The sequence below is a fragment of the Argiope bruennichi genome, chromosome 6 (assembly GCF_947563725.1).
Source record: "Argiope bruennichi chromosome 6, qqArgBrue1.1, whole genome shotgun sequence".
Classification (NCBI taxonomy): Eukaryota; Metazoa; Arthropoda; class Arachnida; order Araneae; family Araneidae; genus Argiope; species Argiope bruennichi.
The window spans coordinates 37165494-37187937 of NC_079156.1; the positions used below are offsets into that span (position 1 = coordinate 37165494).

The following is a 22444-nucleotide window of genomic DNA, read 5'->3' on the forward strand; positions in this document are numbered from 1 at the left end:
TAGCTATTTAATATTTTTTAACTTCAAGGTTGCTGGTAAGATTTCAAAAATTGATCAGAAATCGTATTCATTCTTGGAATTTATCTAGCGCTGTTTTAAATTTTGATTAGATAAAACAGAAAAATTATGAAAATCAATGGATTATTTTCGACACTCGGGTAGAACATTCTGTTAGGGAATTTTCTAAAGATTACGTATAATTTATTATGGAGAAAATTATAGCTTTTGAAATAATTTTAATTTATACAATTTTATAAAGGAAAATGCGGACGCATAGAAAAAAAGGGATGAACAAAATTATTTATGAAAAAATGTTTTTTTAGATTTCTGTACCAAAGAAGTTCTCAATATCACATCTATCAGCAACTGAAAGTACTTTAGTAATCTTATCTTTTGGTTCTTGGCTTCAAGGGAAAACATTCGCCGAAAGGAATGAATAGTGCTAAAGGAAGCATAGATATATAAAATTGAAAATAATAATAATAATAACTTTTTCTTATTTAGTAGAGCCTAGAACTGAAAATTATATAGATAACAGATAACAGATTTTAATAAATCTCTTAACTTAAATACTCAGAAAATTTTTGACTCTTCAAATAAATTGGAAAGAAATCAATCACTCAGCAAATGAATATTTATATGAAGATTTTGTCAAAAAAAAATATCCCATTTTAATCTTGTCGTTTAGAACTGGATTTAGTTTTTAGATTCAGTTTCTATTTTTAAGAAATACGAGAAACGAATATCGTGATTTTGAACAATGGTCAGATGACAAAGATGACATTTGAGGCCATACTCTCCCACTATCTTTAAACTCCCATGTCACATCAACATAAGGACATTATACCATGAGGATTTAGCATGCACAAGACATGCATTACGGTGAATCTTCGGTTTAAAAAGAAATTTCAAACCATGCACTTTTAGTTCTGAATCTCAGTTTTCTACCTGGCTGAAATCAAAAGAAAAAAGAATACTAACAACATTCTTTTCCTGCATACACAAACAATAAATGGTTAAAAAGAAAGTCCACTCACATTACATTCTTCCAATCGACCTAAATTGTTCCCTTAATCACGATGCTACAACAAGGGTCAAAAACTACCACCTTGATTTAATTACCTAAAGAAAGAAGAAAAAAAGTATCCATCTCCGTCCCGAACCACCTACAACCCCCCAGATCCTCCGGCATCACTTGAAGATTCTCTGCAATCCTCCTTCCTTCTTGAGATCGATCCGCCTGGATCTCCCAACAGATGGCGCCGTTTTAGCACCCGGCTCCCCCCTCTTTTTTTCCAATGGGACGGCGCGCCCAGAGCAGTCCGGCCGCTACGAACCGGACTCCGGGAGACCAGGTGAGGTGTTTTGGGAAGGGGCGAGCCGTAGCCATGGCCCGCCGCTATGGAGGATGATCTACCGCTACATGTACTATATGAAATTTGGACAAGAAAACACTAAAGGAAAGAGTAAGTCCATCTTACAAGTATTTCTTAGTTGTTACTTGGGTTTTGTGTCCGTTGATTTTAAGGAGCATTCCTGACATGACCATCCTTCATGGAGATGATGACAATAAATCAGAAAAATTTTTAAAAGCAATGCATCTTTTTATAGCTTTAGCGAATATTTTTTATAAGAAGCAAATGAGAAATTTAGATAATCTGCATTAATGTTTAGAGCATTTATTTTTTGCATATTTATCCTGTAGCGGTAACTATTGTTTTGAAATTCCGGGGAACCGGAACTGCAAACTGCTGTTCTGTAGAGATCTTCCTCCTTCCTAAAATTTGTTGATGAGTTTATTTTAAAAGTTGTCTATATCTTAATTTGTCATTTTTTAAGTCTCTCAACAATTTGCTTGTTGAGAATTATTAGTTACATAGATTGACACAATGAGGATTTCAGTTATATATAACATATTGGTTAAGTCATTTATTTTGGATTTTGTGTGTGTGTTGTTGATTTGACCCATAAGTTTAATCGACACATAAAATTCTTTTTTAAGTTTGATTATAATAATGATCAACTTCAAGATCAGAATGCCGCTTTTTTTATTAAGGATAAATTTTTGTTGCTTATGCTAGCGTATCTGAGAAATAAAATATTATTCAGAAAGATTTCCAAGTTTGAATCTTATGATAGATTGAGCATGCTTTCAAATTGCATAACTTTTCATATTTGACACGGAAACCTTATTTTGAAATTTTAATTAATTTATTAAATTATTGTAGTAACTGGTCCATACTTCCTGTTAAAATGATGCCAGATTATTGGTTATAGAAATCTGCAGACGATTGCTATAGCTATCCTAAAATCATTCATACCTATTTACACTTTATTTTATGAAAGTTTATTTTTTTATTTATTAAACTGCTTTGATTTTATATTGAAACATCCTTTCCTGTATACTCGATGCATCCCTAAAATGGATGATGGTGATGATAATAATGAAAACAAACCAGTGAAAAGTTATAATAGTCTCATTTCTATAACAATTTTTTAATCGCTGAATATTTTTACTTTGCTTATCTCAGAAAATGCTTTTATCTGTTGAAATGCTATTAATCTATCTAATCTTGCTATTTCATTCATAAGATACTTACCACATTTATGCTCTATTCGTAATGATATCCTAATTATGAATTTGGTGTAAGGGATCTCAACAAAAATGATTCCAGAAATTTCATTTGCTTTATATAAATTACTAAGAAATTTAAATTAAAAATTTAACAAATTAGGACTAATTAATATTTAATATCAGTTTTGATTATTATTGTGTATGCCTATTATCAATAATAATGATATATGTGCTTGAACGTATGTTAGAGAATAGACCTTTAGACCTAGAACATGAAATTTGGCATAATTATACTTTGGAGAGCGTAAAAGTGCACCTCGAAGATATTTTCATTAATTTTGATCAATTAAAAATGAACTCCAAATTTTCGCCTTCTTTCTTATCAACTTTCGAAACTAATATGATACAAAAATGATTTTTACACCATGTGAAATTTCAAAAAAATTGCCTTTTCGATTGTGTTTCACTGTTATCTTTTTTCTTTCTTCTTTTTATTTATATTAAATGATTTGCCTTATAAATGTTCTTTAAATTAAAAAAAAGTTTACAAAAATGTTTTTATACATATTTTGTGGCAAAACATTTTATGATTGTAATGAAATTCAAACCGCTTTTATTGTTGATTTTATTACTAATTTTATCCTGGAGTTTCTTCCTTTGTTGATAGTCAATATCTGAATATTTTGAATATTTAATATTTCTTGATATTGAGTAAGTTTTATTTTAAAGAATAATTTTAATATATATTTTTATTTATTTATCTATTTTAGTTTTGTAATTAATCAAGAAAAAATTAACTTCCAAAATAAGGAACAGTGAAAAATTATTTACATTTTATTTATTGATTGATTTTTAAGTATTACTTCTCTTATATGTAATTTGATATCTAAAATTATATAATCGTTTTTTAAATTTAAAATTTTGTGTTTTTATTATTGTGTTGAATTATTCATGTTTAATTATTCAATAAATAAAATTTCTCCAATACATTTGAAAATTATTTATTATAAATATTTTTAATATAACAAAAATCTACAAGGCAAAATGACTTCATTCATTATCCGCATAAATTTTATGAGCATGCTTCGATTAAGAAAGAATATTATTGGATATCTACTTCTCGTTTCTGATCAAACCTAAAATTTTAAATAATTTGACATATAGAGAGAATTAGGCAAGTGCAAAGTACAACGAAAAGAAAAAGATGTAAGCCTACTAAAATATTCGGATTTAGTGTTTATCAAAATTTGAAATTTAAAAAGGCTTTGCTGGGTGAAACTTAAACACCAAGCTGAGCAGAAACGATTTTGCTGAAATTTCTTGCACGCGAGAATCTTAACAAACCACCTGGTTGCCGAAAATTTCTAATATGTAATATTTTAATCAAAATATATTTCAAGGGTTTAATGTTAAACAATATCTGAAATTTTCACTTACTCTCTGAATTAATTTTATGAACTGAAAATCTTGTCATGAAGATGATAGTACAAATTTATAATCTGAGTTTTAAATGGATATTTCTCTTTCAAAAAATTTGCTTAGGTCGTTATTCAAAATGTGACGTAAATGTCTTTTAATAATTAAAATACTTTACTATACGATGATATTTTCCTTTTTAAAAGTAAAAATTGTTTTGATATATTGAGCAGTATAATTATATAGAAATAGCTATGCAGCTATATGTGTGTTTCTTGAAGATACACATAAATAGTTAAATAAGTTAAATATTATTCTCATTTATACCCATGGAGTTATAAAATGCTGATATTAAACTGTATTTTTTTCCGCTTTAAGAAATATTTTTTTAAAAAAATTATTTAATGAATTGAGTGCTTTTGAAAGTATGCAAAACATTTTTATATTAAAATTTCAAGTTTAAATTTAGGTACAGATAATTAAATTTCGGCATTCTTCATTAATTCAAAGACTAGACGACTTTATTTTTATTCTGTAAATGAACTTTTTCATCACTTTTCTATCTTTTATTTTTATCAAACATTGTTATTTTTTAAGTATCTCTGGACAATCGCGGACTATTTTAGAGCTTATTTTTTTATACACTGAAGGAGACATTTCTTCCTGTTAAGCTAGATGATTTCTTGATCTCTTAATACAGAAATTCTATTCTAGGGCATTAAGTTAATATCTATACATTACGATAAATTTCTAGTAATTTTTTGCAATAGATAGAATAGATATTGTTTCTTTGGGTGCTTTAAGTACTAAAGAATCGCAAATTGTTGCTAAAAATGACTCTCCCATTTTAAAATACCGAAAAATAGCAAATTAGTATTAATGGAGCCATTGTTACTGAAATTATAAGCATTTAGCATATACTTATAAATTAAAATATATCTATTTTTATTTTTGTAATTTTAAGTGCAATTCATTGCCTTTAAGATTAATAGTTATAAGCACTGCATATTTTTATTACATTTTAGTGATTATGATTTCTGAGTAATAAATACTAATAGGAGAGTTTTAATATCGTTCAGCTTCTTCCTACTGTATTGCCATCTTTGGATTGCTTTTGGAGTTACAAAGTGATTGCTCTTTTAAGCGATAGCTTCTTTTTTTTCCAATTTCTTTCATTCTCAGAATTTTTTATATTGCATGCAGTATGTAACTGCCTAGAGCTCTTGCATCAAAGATGTATAAAGCGGACATTTAGATGAATATTTTTATTTCCAATTAATTTAAAGTTCTCAACCAGATCTAACTGCTTAAACAAAGTGATGTGTTGGATATTATTTTAAAAAGAGACCGACAGCTCCTGAATCCATCTATCCAACCTATGAATGAATGAATGAATGAATGAAATAAAAAAATTCGACCTTTGGTTTTGACTATTCACAATTCAGTCATTCATGAATCCTAAAAACCCATATTAGGAATTACGATTGTCTGTAAACAAGATAGCTTAAACTAGCTAACTGGATGAAACTTGGTATGTGTTTTTTATAGATTTTTATAGAATTTTGAATGATGTGTACTTAGAGAAATGTCATTTCTGTCTTTCTGTCCAAAAGCAAGTGAACTCATTAAAAATCTACAAAAAATAACATTAAGAACAAGATAGATTAAATTTGGTACACATTTTATTTTTTTATTTATTTATTTATTTATTTATTGTTATCTAAAATGTTGAATAAAAATTTCCAGCGAGTTAAACATAAGTCGGTACGTACATTTTTTTTACATATGAAAGAGGTAATTGAAAATCATAAAAATTTGAGAGTATGAAATTAGGTTAGATATTTGTTACAAATATCATAGTCTATATTCAAATTTCGTTTTAATTGGTCGAAATGAAAGCGTCTAAAATACATATTGGATTTCTTTACAAAGCACAAAAAATTCATGTGAGATAATTTAGCAATTATAATCTATGTGCTCATAAAGTTTGGCGCCTTGTTAAGGGTCCACAATTATTATGCATGAGGAGAGGGAAGATAACACCTTTATTAAGAAATATATATAAAAAAAAAGTTTCTGGGAGACTATTCTAACTGCTATCTCTGTGATAAAGCAATCAGTGTGAAAGAAAAAAAATTCATTTGAACTGACAGTGGGAGTGGGTTTGAATTCTAAATTCTATTTCAAATATATGTAGTTTGCCTGACATTTTTGTCATTTCTAGGAAAAAATTTTAACAAAATATGCATCTTTGTTGTGGATATGTCTGTGTTACTCTTTGATATTCAGTTAGGGAATAATGAGAGCTCATTTCATTTCTCCCTTCTTCAGCTCGAGCATCATCAATATTTGAGACGTTGAAAATTAAAATTTCGAGAATTTAAAATTATTTTTTTGTCAAATATTTCTATATTCTCTTGGTTCTAGCTTCTGATTTCTCTTCAAATTTCGTTGTATTTTGTTCGAGATATTTTAATATATATTGAAATGAATTTAACCATCTATTTTAAGAACATTTTCCATTATTTACCTTTTTTGTATCTGAAGTAATCGCGGGCATCCACTCATATCCCACTCACGGACTCCCACTTGATTACGCAAATATCAATATAACAACTCCCTACTAAAGATTATGATGTCATTAAGTGTAATATTTTATCAAGATGACGTAGATTACTATCGCAGACAATATAATATGAAGCTGGCACTTGCTTTTAGTATACTGTCTCTCAATACTCGGACAAAGAATTTTAACACATTTAATTTTGAAAATACTAATTATTTTTCTGGATTGTGATTTTCTTGTAAAATTAAATAAATCCCTTTTTTTAAGAGTTTTTAATGCAATCGTATATTAACAATTTTTTTATAAAAAGTCTACCTCTTTTTCTTCTGTGATGGTTTCGAGGAGTTTGAATTCCTACAACTATGTTTGGTACATCAATCAACAGATTTAGTTTGCAGATGGTAATAAATCAAGGTGATTAAATAAGTGAATTCTGGAATTTTAAGCTAATTGATTGTGTTCCCATCCAGATGACAGGAGGAAACACCATTTTGATGGAAATCATTAATAACTGAAGTTCGCGCAGGAGTGAATTTTCTCATCATTGTATGATGTGGAAATATTGTTTTAGAAATCTAACATGCAATTATTGCATCATATTCGTTTTTTTTAATAATAATTGATAAATTTTTGTCAATAATTTATTGTAAAATTTTAATTTTAAACAGAGAAGGAATCATTTTGGTTATTTTTTATTGTATTATGAATATATTTTATTAAATCTTCTTATCAGTTTGTCTTAACTTTACTGTCAAAGGATGCCTCTCATATCGAATTACGATTACATAAAAGAATACGATTAATTAATCGCTGAAATCTAAAAATATTAAAATATTTTGTTATCATCAGGAACATACATCTATGTAGAAATTAAGATCTTTCAAAGATTTTAAAAAATTAAATACAAATTTCCATTTTTACAAACATAATGCAAATTAAATTAAAACGTTCCAAACGCTTGTCTAAATCTGTACTGCCTTTTCCTAAACTTTTAAAATTAATAAATAAGTTGATTCACTTCTTTCTTTTTGCATATGCCATAGTTTCTTGTTAGATTTTGTGTATAACACTATTCGTAATATTTGTTGGCATGATATAAATCTGTCAAACAAAAATTTATAAATGGAACAATTTTGATAGATATGCAAAGGGACTAAATATCTATCACAATTATTATTATTATTTGATTACACGTTTTCATTTTATATAATTTTTGCATAACCAAACATAATGTAGTCAATTATAATAATCATAAGCACCATCAAAAAAGAATATTTTTAAACTGGCAAAACATGTTGTACGTTTACAAAAAGATGTGAAATTTTGAATTGCTTACTTTCCACAGTTTTTTGTAATTAAACTTGTAATTTCTGCTCCTTTCTATAGAAGTATTTTCATTTAAGAATAATTCCAAACACTCGGCTAAGCCAATGCTTTCCTTACTCTCCCTAGAATAATAAATAAAATGTTTTATTTTACTCTTTGGACATATTCCATTTTATAATTTTTTATCATGTGAGAACATGATATTGTTTTTGGTCAGGGAGTTTTGAAGCTCGCGTAGGCAATAAATAATTGAAGCTCGAAATCGTGAAGTCAATGAATAAAGCATAAATGGCAATTTTCATCTTCATCTGCTTCACCTGCTTTTACCAGTATTGCATTATTAATATGTACGCTTCTTTGAAAGCAGATGCGTTTTTAAAAGATTGACCTGCTGTTAGAGACATGGGGTTTTCACCATAGTAATCCTACGGGGCTATAGAAAATCCCCCATTTAGTTATCTACTGGGCATGCGCAGATGGTTTTCGTTATATCTTGTAAACTATATATGTTAGAGACAATGGGTTTTCACCATAGTAATCCTAAGGGGCTATAGAAAATCCCCAATGGAGTCATCTACTGCGCATGCGCAGATAGTTTTCGGTATTTTAATTTTATTGATAACCATTTCCGTGTAATTTGTTTCTGAGATGTGAAATTTATTAAATCAAAATTCATGAGTGTAAGAATTAAATATATGCGACACCACATTTAAACGCCAAATGTAATTCTTGGTTCATCCATATTTAATTGCACTCTTTCTCTTTGCATAATTTCTGCATAGTCAATTATAAATACCCTTGATATAAAAATTATTGTTTTTTGAATTAACGAAACATTAAAATAATAGCACAAAGATTTAAATAATTCTCTGTAACTTTTTTTAGTTTGTATTTTGAGCATTACTAATATATAAACGAAAGAATGTATTTGAATTTTTGATAAAATCCATGTTACATTTCAAAATTTATTATGAGTGGCATTCCTTGTGGATAAATTCGTTCCATCATTGACTTTCGAATCGAATTTCTTTGAAAAATGTTTAATCATTTATCCACCACTGTTTTACATATTTCCTCAAATAGGAATCCAGCATATTATTATTGAAAAGAATCTGTAATATTTTTGAGCTTTTTATCTGCACATCATTTATAAAATAAAAGAAAAAATTAGAAATAACTTTTGTGTTCGCGCATCAAAACGCTTTAAGCCAATTTCCCCAATGAACTGAGATTTTTTACACATTATTTATGCAATAAAGGAAAAAAAAATTAGGGAAATAAATTTTGAACTCGGGTGGAAAATTTTTTTAACCAATTTTCCAAATGAACTGAGATTTCCACATTCCAAAGTTTTTTTTATTAATGTTTAGAAATGTCATTGAAGTAGTATTGAGAGTGTGTTTGTTCATGTGAAATAACCTAAGCTATTTTTCGTAGCATCTTAGATTTAAAAGCTGCTGCAAGTAAAACTTGGTAAGTCAGTTTTTCAAGCTAAAGTGATTTATAACATTTTTCCATTTGAATACATTTTTTTGTTTAGCCCTATTTATTAATTTCGATTGCGGAAATTAAATTTGAGTGACTCTTAACTGCAACATATTCTTTTTTAATAAATAAAAAAGCGTTTCTTTACTTTCAAATTTGTGATTAGCAAAAAAAGAAATTAAATAAAACTATTTTTTAATGATGCATTACAATGGCAGACTAATTTTGTGTCTTGCATATTCATTAATAATTTATTAAAACAATTTATCAAGGTATTAACATATTTATAATATATTAAGTGGTAATATATATTTCATGTAGCAATATATATTTTACATATATTCATATATATTTTACGGAAATGGCTGCATAAATGTGAATGATACACTAGGAATTATTTTTAAGGAAGAAAAAAGTATCTTAGGGCAATGAAGTACTTTAGAAAAACAAAATATATTTTTTGGCGAGCAAATTTCGTTATTAACAATTTCAAAACGAAATGTAATGTTTCAGTTTCTCAATATATCTGAATAAATATATTTAATCTTAAAACATCTCTCTGTTTTCCAAGACATTAGTTTTAAATAAAAATTTCATAAACAAATAATTATTTGGGACATATTGTAATTAACAGATAACGGTTAAATGAAATCGCTAACAATCGTTTAAAAAATTCAATTTCACAATAAAAGTAGCAAGGTGCATTCTTTTCATTAACCCATAGTCTTACTATATTATTGGTCTGGTGGGTGTATGGCAAAAGAAGTGAAATATGTTGGATAATGGGAAATTACGTTTAATTGTATTAGAAAGCACAAACCAAGATAACAAAATAGAGTCGAAAAGTATAAGTAAAACAGTTCATGCAAATATTAAAAAACACACACACAAACAGAGACTAAATCTCTGCTTATATAACAACAACAGCACAAAAATGCATGAAATACAATCTTGCAATGTGATCATACTCCAAATAGAAAATTATTTTTACAAAAATTACTTGATTTTGTATTACATGATTGTAGAGGCAGTAAAATCATTCAAATATATTGAGGAAGAAAGATACTGCTAAGGAAGAAATTCCATTTAATAAGATGAATAAACATTGAAATAGGTGCATTAAAACTATCATACTGATCACTGGGGAAAAGTCTGTTCCTACATTAAAAACTTTCAACAATTTGTTTCGTTTAAATTAGCAACGCCTGACTTATTTCATTTGGTTCAGAACTTTTATGTAAATTTAAAACAATAAACTAAAACTCCGTTGAAGGATAAATGGTTCTTAATTGCATTCATTTTGCTTGTTTAAGAGGTACCAATCAAAACTTACTGAATTTCCTTATTACAATTTCTCATTAGAGACTATTACAGTTTAAAATTTTTTAGACAGGAATTGAAAATTTGTAATTTCAATAACAAACGGATAAGAGTCATATAGTAATTCTTTTCTTTTACTTGAAGATTCCTGATAAGATTAAATGCTTTCTTTGCATATAATAAACATTGTAGATAATTATAGAAATTAATTTATTTGAAGACATATCAATTATAAGGCATGCAAATTGCCTTCTATATCTTTGCATCACTCCATAACCAACCATATTATATTGTTACAAACCTGTGATGCGGCTTCCTAGCATAGCTGGTTCCATAGGAGGTCCCAGAGCTTGGCGACAAACTTGGTGACCATTTGGCGACGAATTTGGCGACTTTGGCGCCAAAATAGATTATACCCGAAACATCGAGAATTTTCCCGATCCGTCCAGTAGGAACCGAGTTACGCCTCGAACGTTCCTGATTGGTTGAGAGCCTTCTAGCCCCGCCTCCTGAGACCTATAAAAGGAAGCACCCGCAGCTGCCGGACAGTGGTGAGTCGAGTGGTGAATTGAGTAGTCGGAAGCGACAGAGAAGAGTGGTCGGAATCGACAGTAAAAAAACTGGCCTTCCAGAAGAGATAAGCGGAGTAGCGACGAAGTGAAGCTAGTGCTGAACTAAGCTGTGCGCTACTGTCTGTCTGTCTTGTTATATGCTGCTGTGTATGCTGTTGTTGCTGCACGTCTCAGCTGAAGATAATCGTCTTCTGTGCTGTATATAGTTGTTGTCTTTGTGCTGTCCTGTGTGTCTTCGTGTAAATAAACGTCGTTGTTTCATTTTCTACTGCCGCCTGGTGATTGAGCGTTCTTCACACCATATAACCCTCACTGTCCAAACGAACTCCCGGAAATTTCGTAACAATATTATTATATCTATTATTTCTGCTTGCTATTTTGATTATACATCAAACGGATGATTTCCGAATACGTGGATCGTGGTACAACACTTTGAATATTCCGACTTTCACTGAGGCACACGGATAGATCTGAATAACCAGACCATTGCGTTGACGGGAACTAAGGTTGAATATTAAGAGCCATCGCCAGTCCCGTTTATCGGTAGAAGTTAGTCAGTCCCCACACCATTTTTGTACCCACCTGGGTAGCGAGAACCGAATACCATGCCAGAACCTCTCATCCTCATATCTGAGGTGCCCTCCACTGGTGGTAGATGAATCATGATACATGCAAACTTCAATAATGACAAATCCAGTCCAATGGCGTAACGCAAAACATAGGGGAAGATTTATTTATAGATCCATTTCTATCTATATTTATTATTCATAATGCAAATTAAATAAAATTATATATATATAACGATAATTTAATTCTAATTTCAATTTAATTAATTTCCAAGATTTTATCTTAATTTAGCCCATAGTAAATTCATTCTAAAATATTCTCTTATTTCGTGATCCAATTCCACTTTCGGTTTAATTAATTCCTCTGTAAAACTAATGCGCCATCAGTACTACGTCTCAAATGAAAGTGATCCCTTCGGTGCCCTTGAAAATGTGTCAAAGGTCACCAAGTGTATTGAATTGGCGCGTGGTCGGGAATCCTATGTTATATAAGACTAGAGATCATTTGTTTCGTGCTTCTTTCTTACTTCTGCTTTTGTGTCACCTGCGTCTGCTTTTTAAAAAAATTGCTTTCCCGAGATGGATATTAAAAATAGAATAAAACGAAATTAAAAATACAAAGTCTCTTCACTGCTTGTCAAAGCGGCTGTCTGCTTCAACCAAAATAACTTTACATATATATTTACATTGGAAAATAAAAAAAAATATTTTTCAACAATCCTCTCGGTGTAGTTCATAGTTAAAAAATCTTCATAATTAAAAAAAAATTAACAATGAAAATCTCTCAAAAATACGAGAGGCATCCAAATACTGAGTTCTAAGTTTTAAAAATTTTTCGAGAAAGCGCTATCTTTATTATTTCATGTATGCACATCCGCTGAGCTGATTCATTGAGAGATAACAGAAGTAATTTTTAGATAGTTAAGCATTGCGTTGGCTGCAGATGGAGTGTTTAAAATATTTTTAAAAACTGCACGCCCCGCCACATGCAAGTTTCGATGTAAAATCTGTTTTCATAATGCTAGGAACACTGAATCAATTGAATCAGAAACCAATTTAAAAAGTTTAAAAATAAACGCAAAAAGTGATTTAATGGTAAAGAGGTATGTGCGTAAATTTAAAGAAGGACGTGGAAATGCAAAAGATGAAGAAAGAAGTGGGCGGCGGTTTCTGATTCATGATGATTTGCTTAAAGAAATTAAAGTAAAAAAGAAGGGAAATTTAAAGTTTGGAATACGACATTGTTGATGCATTTTTTCTCAAATTTCCTGTTAACATTTCCACGATGAGGCTAAGAAAAATACCTTATTAAGGGCAATAACTATTTTGTAAAATAATATATTCATTGTAATTCATTATGTGTTAAAAGTGTTATTCTAATAATGATTTCTTTTTTATAATTGCTTAGCGGAACTTAGTTTCAGAAACTTCTTGTTCTTTAAGAGAATTAAAATTTTAATCCCATTTATCATATATTTTAATTTTATCATATATATTATATTTTAATTTTTATGGATACTCAGAAATTTTTATATTTATGTATACATCGTAAATCTTTATTCTAGCTCTAATTCCTTATGGTATTGTTTTCAGTACCTACGACTTATATGGTTTAATTGCAATTTACAGAATTTTAATTAAAAACTGCTCGTTGAATTCTCGTACCACGCAGGGAATAGAATCTGCGCTAGAGGGTATCGGACTAAATGGCAGACACATTATTGGAACTAATTCAAAAAAGTTCAAACATTTCTCAACATTTTAGTAGAGCATATTGCTAATAAGATGCTTTTTTCTTCTTGTGTACCAATTATACAAAGAGAAAGTATTGTATCACTTGAGATTTTAGGAATCTTTATATTTCAAACCTCTCTTCGAAAAACAGATTTTTGAAATTATATCTGTTTGTAAACATGAAAACTCAAAACCTTTTTGAAAGAGACGAATGAAATTTGGTATATAGTCCTTGCATATTTCTATCAAACTTAAAGCGAAATATATTCGGAGAAAGTTTTATGTATCTGGCTGTTCGAGTACAAATGAATATGAAAAATACAAAACGGGAAGATCTAGATGAATAGAATTTGGCCCACAGATGTATGTCAAATTTGAAGCCAAATCCGTCGGACAAGATGAACGTCCGTTGATATATATTTTCACAAGCATGTAAATTGGATAACTCAAAAATGCAATGGTTATACATTCGGTATGTGACTCTGAGAATGATATCATATCGATTGAAATGATTCTGTGTCAAATTGTGGTTTTAATCGGTATTAAAAGGACGTTCAAAATATAAATCCGGTGTTCTAGTACTTGCGTATTAACGGCATCGCAGCGATTAATCGAAAAATATAATCTCCTTCCAATAGGACCTTTCACAATTATTGCCCACCATTAGCATGCTGTTAATAATACAGAAATACATTTATTAGGAAATATACTAGAAAGTTCGAAGTAGCCAATCCCTCTGGTTAGAGTTATGTGGGTAATAATGATAACTCGAAAAGCTTTCAGCTCACTCGGGAGATTTAATATGCGACTTTAACACTGGATTCGTAGATTTCTATCAAATTTTAAACAAATTCCAGACACGGGAAGTTTCTGTTCGAGTACAAATGAACATGTTAACTTTAAATTGCAGAAAGCTAATTTGATGAAATTTGATATTCGGACTTAGACCTAATGATTGGGCCGGGATAGCCCGGTTGGAAGGCGTTGGTTTCGCGTCCCTTGGGTTGCGAGTTCGAATCCCGGCTGCCGAAAGCTCTCTGTGTCTGTCTGTCTGTGTGTGTGTGTGTGTAGTTTACACACGTATAAATCTGTTGTGGTCACAAAGTCCTCCATGTCGAGAGTAAAACCGTTGGGAGTACTGGATCAGGGGTGATCGTTCCCTGATTCAGGTCTAAATTACGATCTGTGGATGAGTGAATGAAATGCATGAATGAAATCTATCCCGTAAAAAGGGTTGAGACGTGTGTGTTGCTAAATTGCATTCTTGGCCCTAGATGGCAGTACTGAAAAAACAAGAGACGAACCCTTGGCTTAAAATCCTTAAAATATCTGACTTTTAAAGTCAGTGGTCTTGTCTATGACAAGTGCCATTAGAAACCACAACACACCTAACGGTTGAATCCATATCAAGTTTTCAACCAAATCCATCAAAGCATGTTGGCCATCTCTCTGTCTATAGATTCACATGCATGCAAACGCGATAACAATAAAACGCATTGATCTAAATAAATGAAATTTGGTATGGGATCTTGTATTTAAAATTGTAGTTCGATGCCAAGTTTTGATTTCGATGGGTCGAAGAAAAGACTGACCTCAATTCGAAAATGCATTCTCAAATTTCTTCAGTTTATTATGCATCACAAAATGCTCACGCATCAGATTCTGAAAATTAAAAAAATGTAAACTCTTCTGACATTTAGGGCCTTCTCCATGTATAATTTTATGCCGAGGGGATCACTTCTTTATAAAGGAATATACGCGAAAGTTTAGCTAAGATTACTGGCTTAAATTGTCAGCTTCACAGTTTATATATAAAAAATTGGTAAGAGTTTATATATGTGTATATTTTTTTTTTCTAATCACCCCCAAGAAACCATATAAAACTGCACAACTCTAATATAGGAGAAAGAAAGTAAAAAATTCTATTGCAACATCTCATATCTACAGAAAATTAAAAAGAATAAAGGGAAAGATTGGTAATATTAGCAAAATGTAATATATTTTTTTAAAAAAAGGGAGATGGAGGGGGGCAAAGTGATTTTTTTTTCTTTTGAGCTTTCCTTCATCCATGAAATATTTTTAAGAAATGGAATGAGAATTGAGGGAAAGGGCAATATTTGTATTTGATTGTAAGATGCTAAATTGTAGGGGCGAAGAAAATCGTTTGACAGTCTCATAATCATGAATTTCTACTTACAGTAATTTTTTTAAATTATTAGGCGTGTATGAATTGGGTCGTAATTATTTTTATATTCAAATTCCAAATTTTTTAATGACCTAAAAACATGACTTTGTACCGGTCATCTTATCAGTGCAGGATATTGTTACAGTATTTATATGATGTCATCCCACATTCGGAATACTGAACAATATCGTGAAAATATAGTAAAGTTATTGTTGGACATTATGCGCTAATGTGACAATTTCATTTTTTTTTTGTTTACATTTTCCATCCAACTTTAAAAGGAATGCAACATTTATATTTATTTATTTTAGCTCTCTTGCATAAAATTGCATCATTAGGAACTGTTATATTCGTCAAGAAATTAGACCTAAAGATAATAATAACTTTCATAAGTTTTTCTTTTTTGTTTTATTATTCTTTGGAGTATAGAAACTTATTTTTGGAAAAATATCTTGTGCTTATTTGTCAGTAGACACATTAACTCAAAAATGTCCTTATGACTCCTTCGTAAAATTTTTCCATAAAATGCTATTTTAATGAAACTTTGTGGCAACAACTCAGATATGTATTTATATCTTGGGATTTCACGCTGCAATTGTAGTTGTCTCATAATTAGTCGTATACATGTCTCGGCAGTTGTAAGCGACCTCGAAATTAGAAATGCGTGCTGTTATTCGCTTTTTATGGTCGAAAAAGGAGTATCTGCACTGAAATGTATTGTCAGTTACAAGTATGTGATGAAAATGCAGGATCATGTCATGCTATCGAGAAATGAAGAATAGACGTAGATATTGTGTTACGTGAATGCTGTTGAGCTGCATTACTTTGCAGAAGGTATTGAGAAACTTGTTTCATATCTCAATAAATGTTTAAATAATGAATATAATTAAAATGAAAAATAAATTTTGGGTGGAACTTTAGAATACAAATAAAATAGTTCTAGGCTTTTGATGCTCTTTTGTTTCCTGAAGCAATGCAAATATTTTTTTTTTTTTTATTTTTTTTTTTTTTTTTTTTTTTTGCTGACCTTATAATTTTTAGGCATTTAGCCTTAATTCAAAAATAATTGACTTGTAACTAATTTTCGATGAGATTGTATTGAATAGCTTATAAGCTAGTTAACAGCTACGCTACCCAAGCAATTGTATAGTGGTCATGTTACTGGACTGCGAACTACAAGGTCCCAGGTTCTATCCGCATTAAATTTAATCTTCCACATTGGTGACCTCGGACGATAATCCTTCAACCTGCGTACAGTTGTTGTGGCACCATCTACTCACAGCAAATCAATGTCGTCAGACTCACTTGACGCAGCAACAGCAACCACCCACACACGCTCGTCATAACGCTTGGCGCTACTCAAATAGGTACAGGCACATTAGAATCTAACAGCTAATACATCACTACTCAACAGTCATATCGTTCGTCTCACCTCACTCACTGGAGGGAGAGTCTGTAGTGAATAGCTTATAAGCCAGTTAACAACTACGCTGCAGGAGCAATTGCTTTCGTATCATGGTCATGTTACTGGGCTGAGAACCACAAGGTCCCAGGTTCTATCCTTGCCCATCACAATCCGCCACAAGATGTAAAGACAATTTGTGCCCGCCTTTTCATGTGAGCACGCTATCTCGAAAACGGTGACAGCTACATTCATGAAATTCGATATATGGTTTTATCACTAGACCTGTTTGTAATTTGTATTATAGATCTGTTTCTAGTTTTCAACCAAATTCATCTATTTTCTTTTCCTTATGATGTGAATGTCATGGCACAAAAGTGATAATAGAGACCTATTCTTGCCTCTCTAGCTCTCAACATCAAGTCTCATACCAAAAAAAGACAAAGGGAAAAAACCAAGCACCGTGGTTTCCTGCCATACATTTCAATCAGTTTCTTTTCCTTCCCATTAACCAAATTATTTTCCATCTGATTTTTATAACTGCATCCTGATCTACTATATCATAAAAATAAGTGAACACAGAATAGATGTACATTTTTACACATTTTATCTCTCAGCATGTTATTATTTCAAATTATATTCTAAAGTTGCAAATCTTTGTAAACGGTTTCATCACAATATCATTTCTTATATGCTTGTAAATTCTGTAGATAGTTATTTTTGTTTTTCTTTACTGTAAATATTTTGGCACTTAAATAAAATTCCCGTAACATGCCCCCAAACTGTTCAGTGACCAGAATGGTCACGGATACGGGGGTATGAGACGGCGTTCTGTTCTGAAATTGGATTTTGAATATGAAGTCTTGAAATCAAAATTACAGATATGTTACTGTTCATTCTCAGATTCGTAAACCCTCTGCGGTTATGGACATGCGCCAGGAAGCGTTTACTTAATCAAAATAAGATTAAGAAGAAAAATGAAAGGAGATGTTTACATTTAAGAATAAGGTGAACTTGCATTATTTGCGGACTTAGAAAGTGGGAAAACTGCGGATAGCTCACGGTATTATCTGAAAAAGATATTAATTCATAATAAAACTCTTTAGGGCAAGTTTAATTTAGTGTAAGGGCCTTATACATTAAATGATGATGAATAAATGGAAGATTTCTGCTCTAAAAATTCGGGTAAATCCTCATTCCACAAAATATTCTTTATATATATATATATATATATATATATATAATTTTGTGATAATCTCAGTCACATTTAATTATATTGTATAAAATATTCTTCGTGCTACTCTTAAAAGCTCTTCTGCTACTTGAATTAATCATATGAGCAGTCAATACACAATTTTGAGTTAAAATAAAATAGCACGATCAGAAATGGCACGACACTTACATATGCAGGATAAAAAAATATTTAATCGGGCGGAAATCAAGCTCAAAGAATGTTGAAGAATTCTAAACCTTCTTCCACTTCCCATCCCTTAGAGAAGAGAGTCGTCGAAAAGTGGTAGACTTGGAAGAGTGAAACGAACAGTACAAACTTTTACGCACTGCTCGTCTAGGAAAGGAAATCCAAAATATATTTTCGATTCTTTTCACTATACTCCAAAAATTATCTCAGAATGTGTATCAAATTGCATAAGTAAATCGAAACATAATGAAAAACATCTCCCCTGGCATTTTGAATTATTTAACTATTTGTAGTCGCTTTTTTTTAATTACCACTAACGGCTAATAAATTTATACCAATTTTATGTAGATACATGTAAAAATTTTAATTAACAATCTGGGTGTTGGATCAAAATTAATATTCAATATCCTTAATTGGAAAAAGAGATTGATCTGCCAAGGTACTGCAGTTATTTCGGCTATTATTTTGCATCACTTGACAACGACTACGGAAATGTACATGTGACTGAATTTATCTGAACTGTTAAGTCACTTTTTGCATATGGTATTTATTTAACCTATTGATCATAATTGGCCTCATCCAGCAGTAATGGCATTTGATAGTAAAACTGGAATGCTACAATTTTTCTTTTTGAAGTAAATTTTGCTTTTAAGTGTCCTTTGTCTTCGATTAATAACGAATTTTATGTCAAGATAGGTTGAACCTTAGGTAGAAATATATCACATCCTGTTGAAAAATAAATCTAATTTTTTTTTTCTCCATAAAAACATAATTTATTTATTCCTTAAAAATCAATACGCAAAAAGTAAGCCTCAGATAATTGAGTGAAGTAAATGCCATTTATAGAATATATTTGTTTAAGACAAAAAATATTTTCCCACAAGATAGGAAAATATCTCTTCTATTGCAATATAGAAGTTTTAATAAAAGGGACTTTATTTATTTTTTAACCTATATCTTAAAATTTTCGCAACTGAAGATATGCTTTCTTGCTCATTCTCTTGGGCTTTTATTTCATCTTAATAAATGGCACTGATATCGTTCAATCTATTTCATGTGAAGACGAGATACTTTGACCAAGCGTTGTAGGCGTTTTCAACTTTAACCTCGGGAAAGTTAAATTTAGATTAATTTAATTGTCTGCAATAGAAAGTGTAATTTTCTTCAAAAAAAAAAAACTTTTGGAATATATTTACATTCAATGGGTATATTCTTTGCTTACATATCTTATTGATGATTTTTGGTTTTTATAGTTTGATACTTGTTTTAAGCCCCGTTCCAACGACTTGTGAACGTTTCCAGACGCGTACACTTTTCCCTTTTCCGACGTTCTGTGATGTCTGTTCAGTTTACCGACAATTTGCGGGAAACTCTGGATCGCGTCCATAGGCGGGATTGGTCCAACAATGGGTCAGTTGGCAGATTTATGAACATATCTGTAAAGGCCTCAGGTCGTTGGAACTTGACTTTATAGTGGTTGTTTTGATTCAATTTTATTGTTGTTTTGCTTGGATTTGAATTTTGAAATAAAATTTTGTTTCTTATTGTATAATTTTAATGTTATTGCTTTATTGATAATTCTTGTCTTCAAAATAACTCAATTTCTAGAGATTTTCGAGCCACGAGGGGCCAACACTTAGGCAAAATACAAACCCTCACAGAATAGAATTGGTTTGAATCCCTGTCTGAGGGTGACCCTTGATAAAATTTTCCATTCGAATTCATCATTTTGTTCTTTTTCATTTCATTTTCTTCTTTTTTGCATTTTAAACTTAATATTTATTTCTAATTCGGTTAAGTTCATTCGTGTTTTATATGTAGTAAATACAATGTATCTTCTTTTTAATAGTTTCTGGTTCGAGAAATATTCACTTTATAAATTAATTTAGTAAATATTCCTTTAACTACATGGTTTATTGTTTCTATTAATGCTAAGTGTTCCTCATTTCAGACAAACTGAATAAAAATGAAGGGATTAACAATCCAAGTTAGCGGGAGTTGTCTCCCCGAAACATTCTTGTATATTCTCTAACAACTATAGCATTCATTTGCTCATGAATTTACATTGCAAAGAATCTTTTTTCTCGCAGAAAGATATTTCTTACACAAAGTTCTGCACTTTTAGTTATTTCTTCTTTGTCCCAAATAGTGGGAAATTCGATAAATTCATGAATGCTACAAGCACTCAGAATTTTTTTTTTTATCTCCACATGAGAATTTTTTGCTTTAAAGTATAGTGAAGCAAACCTAATATAGGGTTTTGGATACCTCCTTTTTGGTTTATTGTAAACAAAATCTGTTGCATAATTATAATTTTAACCACAAGATCACATACAAAATTTCAGTACTTTAAGTTATTTCTTTTAAAAAATTAAATTATTTGAATGTGAAAATACAAATCGACAACCAGTGAACCTCTTGACGGATTTAATAATTTCATATTTGATGTACATTTATCCATAGATTCTAAACATGTGTACCAGGTTTTATCTATCCAACTGTTTAAGTTTTGTAACGTAATGTTTTCTTATTCTCAAATAATCAAACTCTCAATCATTTAAAATTCGAAAGGAATCAACACATTTGTGTAAAGACCACATTCGAATTTCATTCGTCTATAGCTCAAAGGGCTTTTGAGTTATCATATTCAGAAATGGATGAATGTAATTCCAAAAATGTGTTTTTTCGGAGTCGGGAAGTTTTGACGTGGAGATTATTTGAAATCTCGTGTTCGAATTTTTTGACGATAACAATATTGTTTAATTTCTGTTTGCTTCGAATACAAAAAAATTGAAGAAGTAAAATTTAGTATATAAAAATAAAATCTTCTAGGTGCCATGACTTAAATTAAATATGTCATGTATTTAGATCATCTTCAGATTCGGCATGAAGTATTCTTTTCCTTTCCTGGAATTCCGGAGATCTTTCACTTTCTCTTTTCTTATATGAACATGAACTCTTACCGGGAGGCACCTTAGAAATGAGGATCAGAAGTTTCCAGTATGGTGGTTGGTTATCTCTACCCTGGTGGACACAGAAATGTTGAGAATCGTTTACGTCCTATCGATGGAAGGAAGGTACTTCCCACGGAAATAGTTGTACCGTGGCCGGTGATGGCCCGTAGGAATCAACCATACTTCCCGCCAGTGTTGCTATCGCGGCGGTCCAACCATTCAGATTTTTCAGGTGGGTCGTAGTAACCTGTTCAAAATATATGGACAAGGAGTTTCTGATGTAGTTTCTGAAGTAATGAGATCTTCCAAGTACATTTTGAAGATTTAAAATTCCTGTAAATATTTCAAAAGTCTTATGTTTTATTTAGAAATAAAACTTAGAGCGATGAGTAGGATTAGCCCTTTCCTGGCACCACATTCTCAAAGGAGAAATATAATACTGATTGTCCAATTAGTAGTAAAACGTAGCCAAATAACGGAAAGATACTTGATAGCATAAGTGATGATCTCAACGGAGAAGGAAATAAGAAAGCAAACGCTAACGGTTTTCCTGTTATATACATCAAATCCTATGGAACAGTTAAAAAAATTGCACTATGCTTTCACCATCCAAAAATTTTCTATGCCGCAAAACAGAGATTCCTAAATTGCGAGTTAATTTTTGGTGACTCACGACAAAATGTCGAATATACGTGTTTTTTTTAAAAAAATTTTTAAAATTTTCACCAAGTCAAGCAAAAAAGCCAAAAAATAAGGCAATACGTACGCAAGTGACTCTTGTCGAATGAAAAGAAAGGAAGACAAAAAATAAAAGTTTATTCAACGTGGTTTTGTCATACATAAAGAGCTGATTCTTTGAACTCGATAAACTATTATTTTGTCTGTTACTTCAATATGTGGCTTCGCATAGGATTACGTTTCCA

General features: G+C 30.6%; 1 protein-coding gene across 9 annotated transcripts in view; it reads left to right on the plus strand.

The window, feature by feature from the left end:
* Positions 1-22444, plus strand: part of LOC129971156 (coiled-coil domain-containing protein AGAP005037-like) — a 383974-nt gene that overhangs the window by 215760 nt on the left and 145770 nt on the right. The window contains exon 1 of one of the 9 annotated variants that reach the window (XM_056084670.1): positions 1358-1466. The exons of the other annotated variants lie outside the window; for them this stretch is intronic. Within the exon in view, the coding sequence (XP_055940645.1) occupies positions 1409-1466 (58 nt within the window). The 5' untranslated portion in view covers positions 1358-1408. Of the gene's footprint in view, positions 1-1357; positions 1467-22444 lie in introns of those variants that run through there. 9 annotated transcript variants of the gene reach the window in all.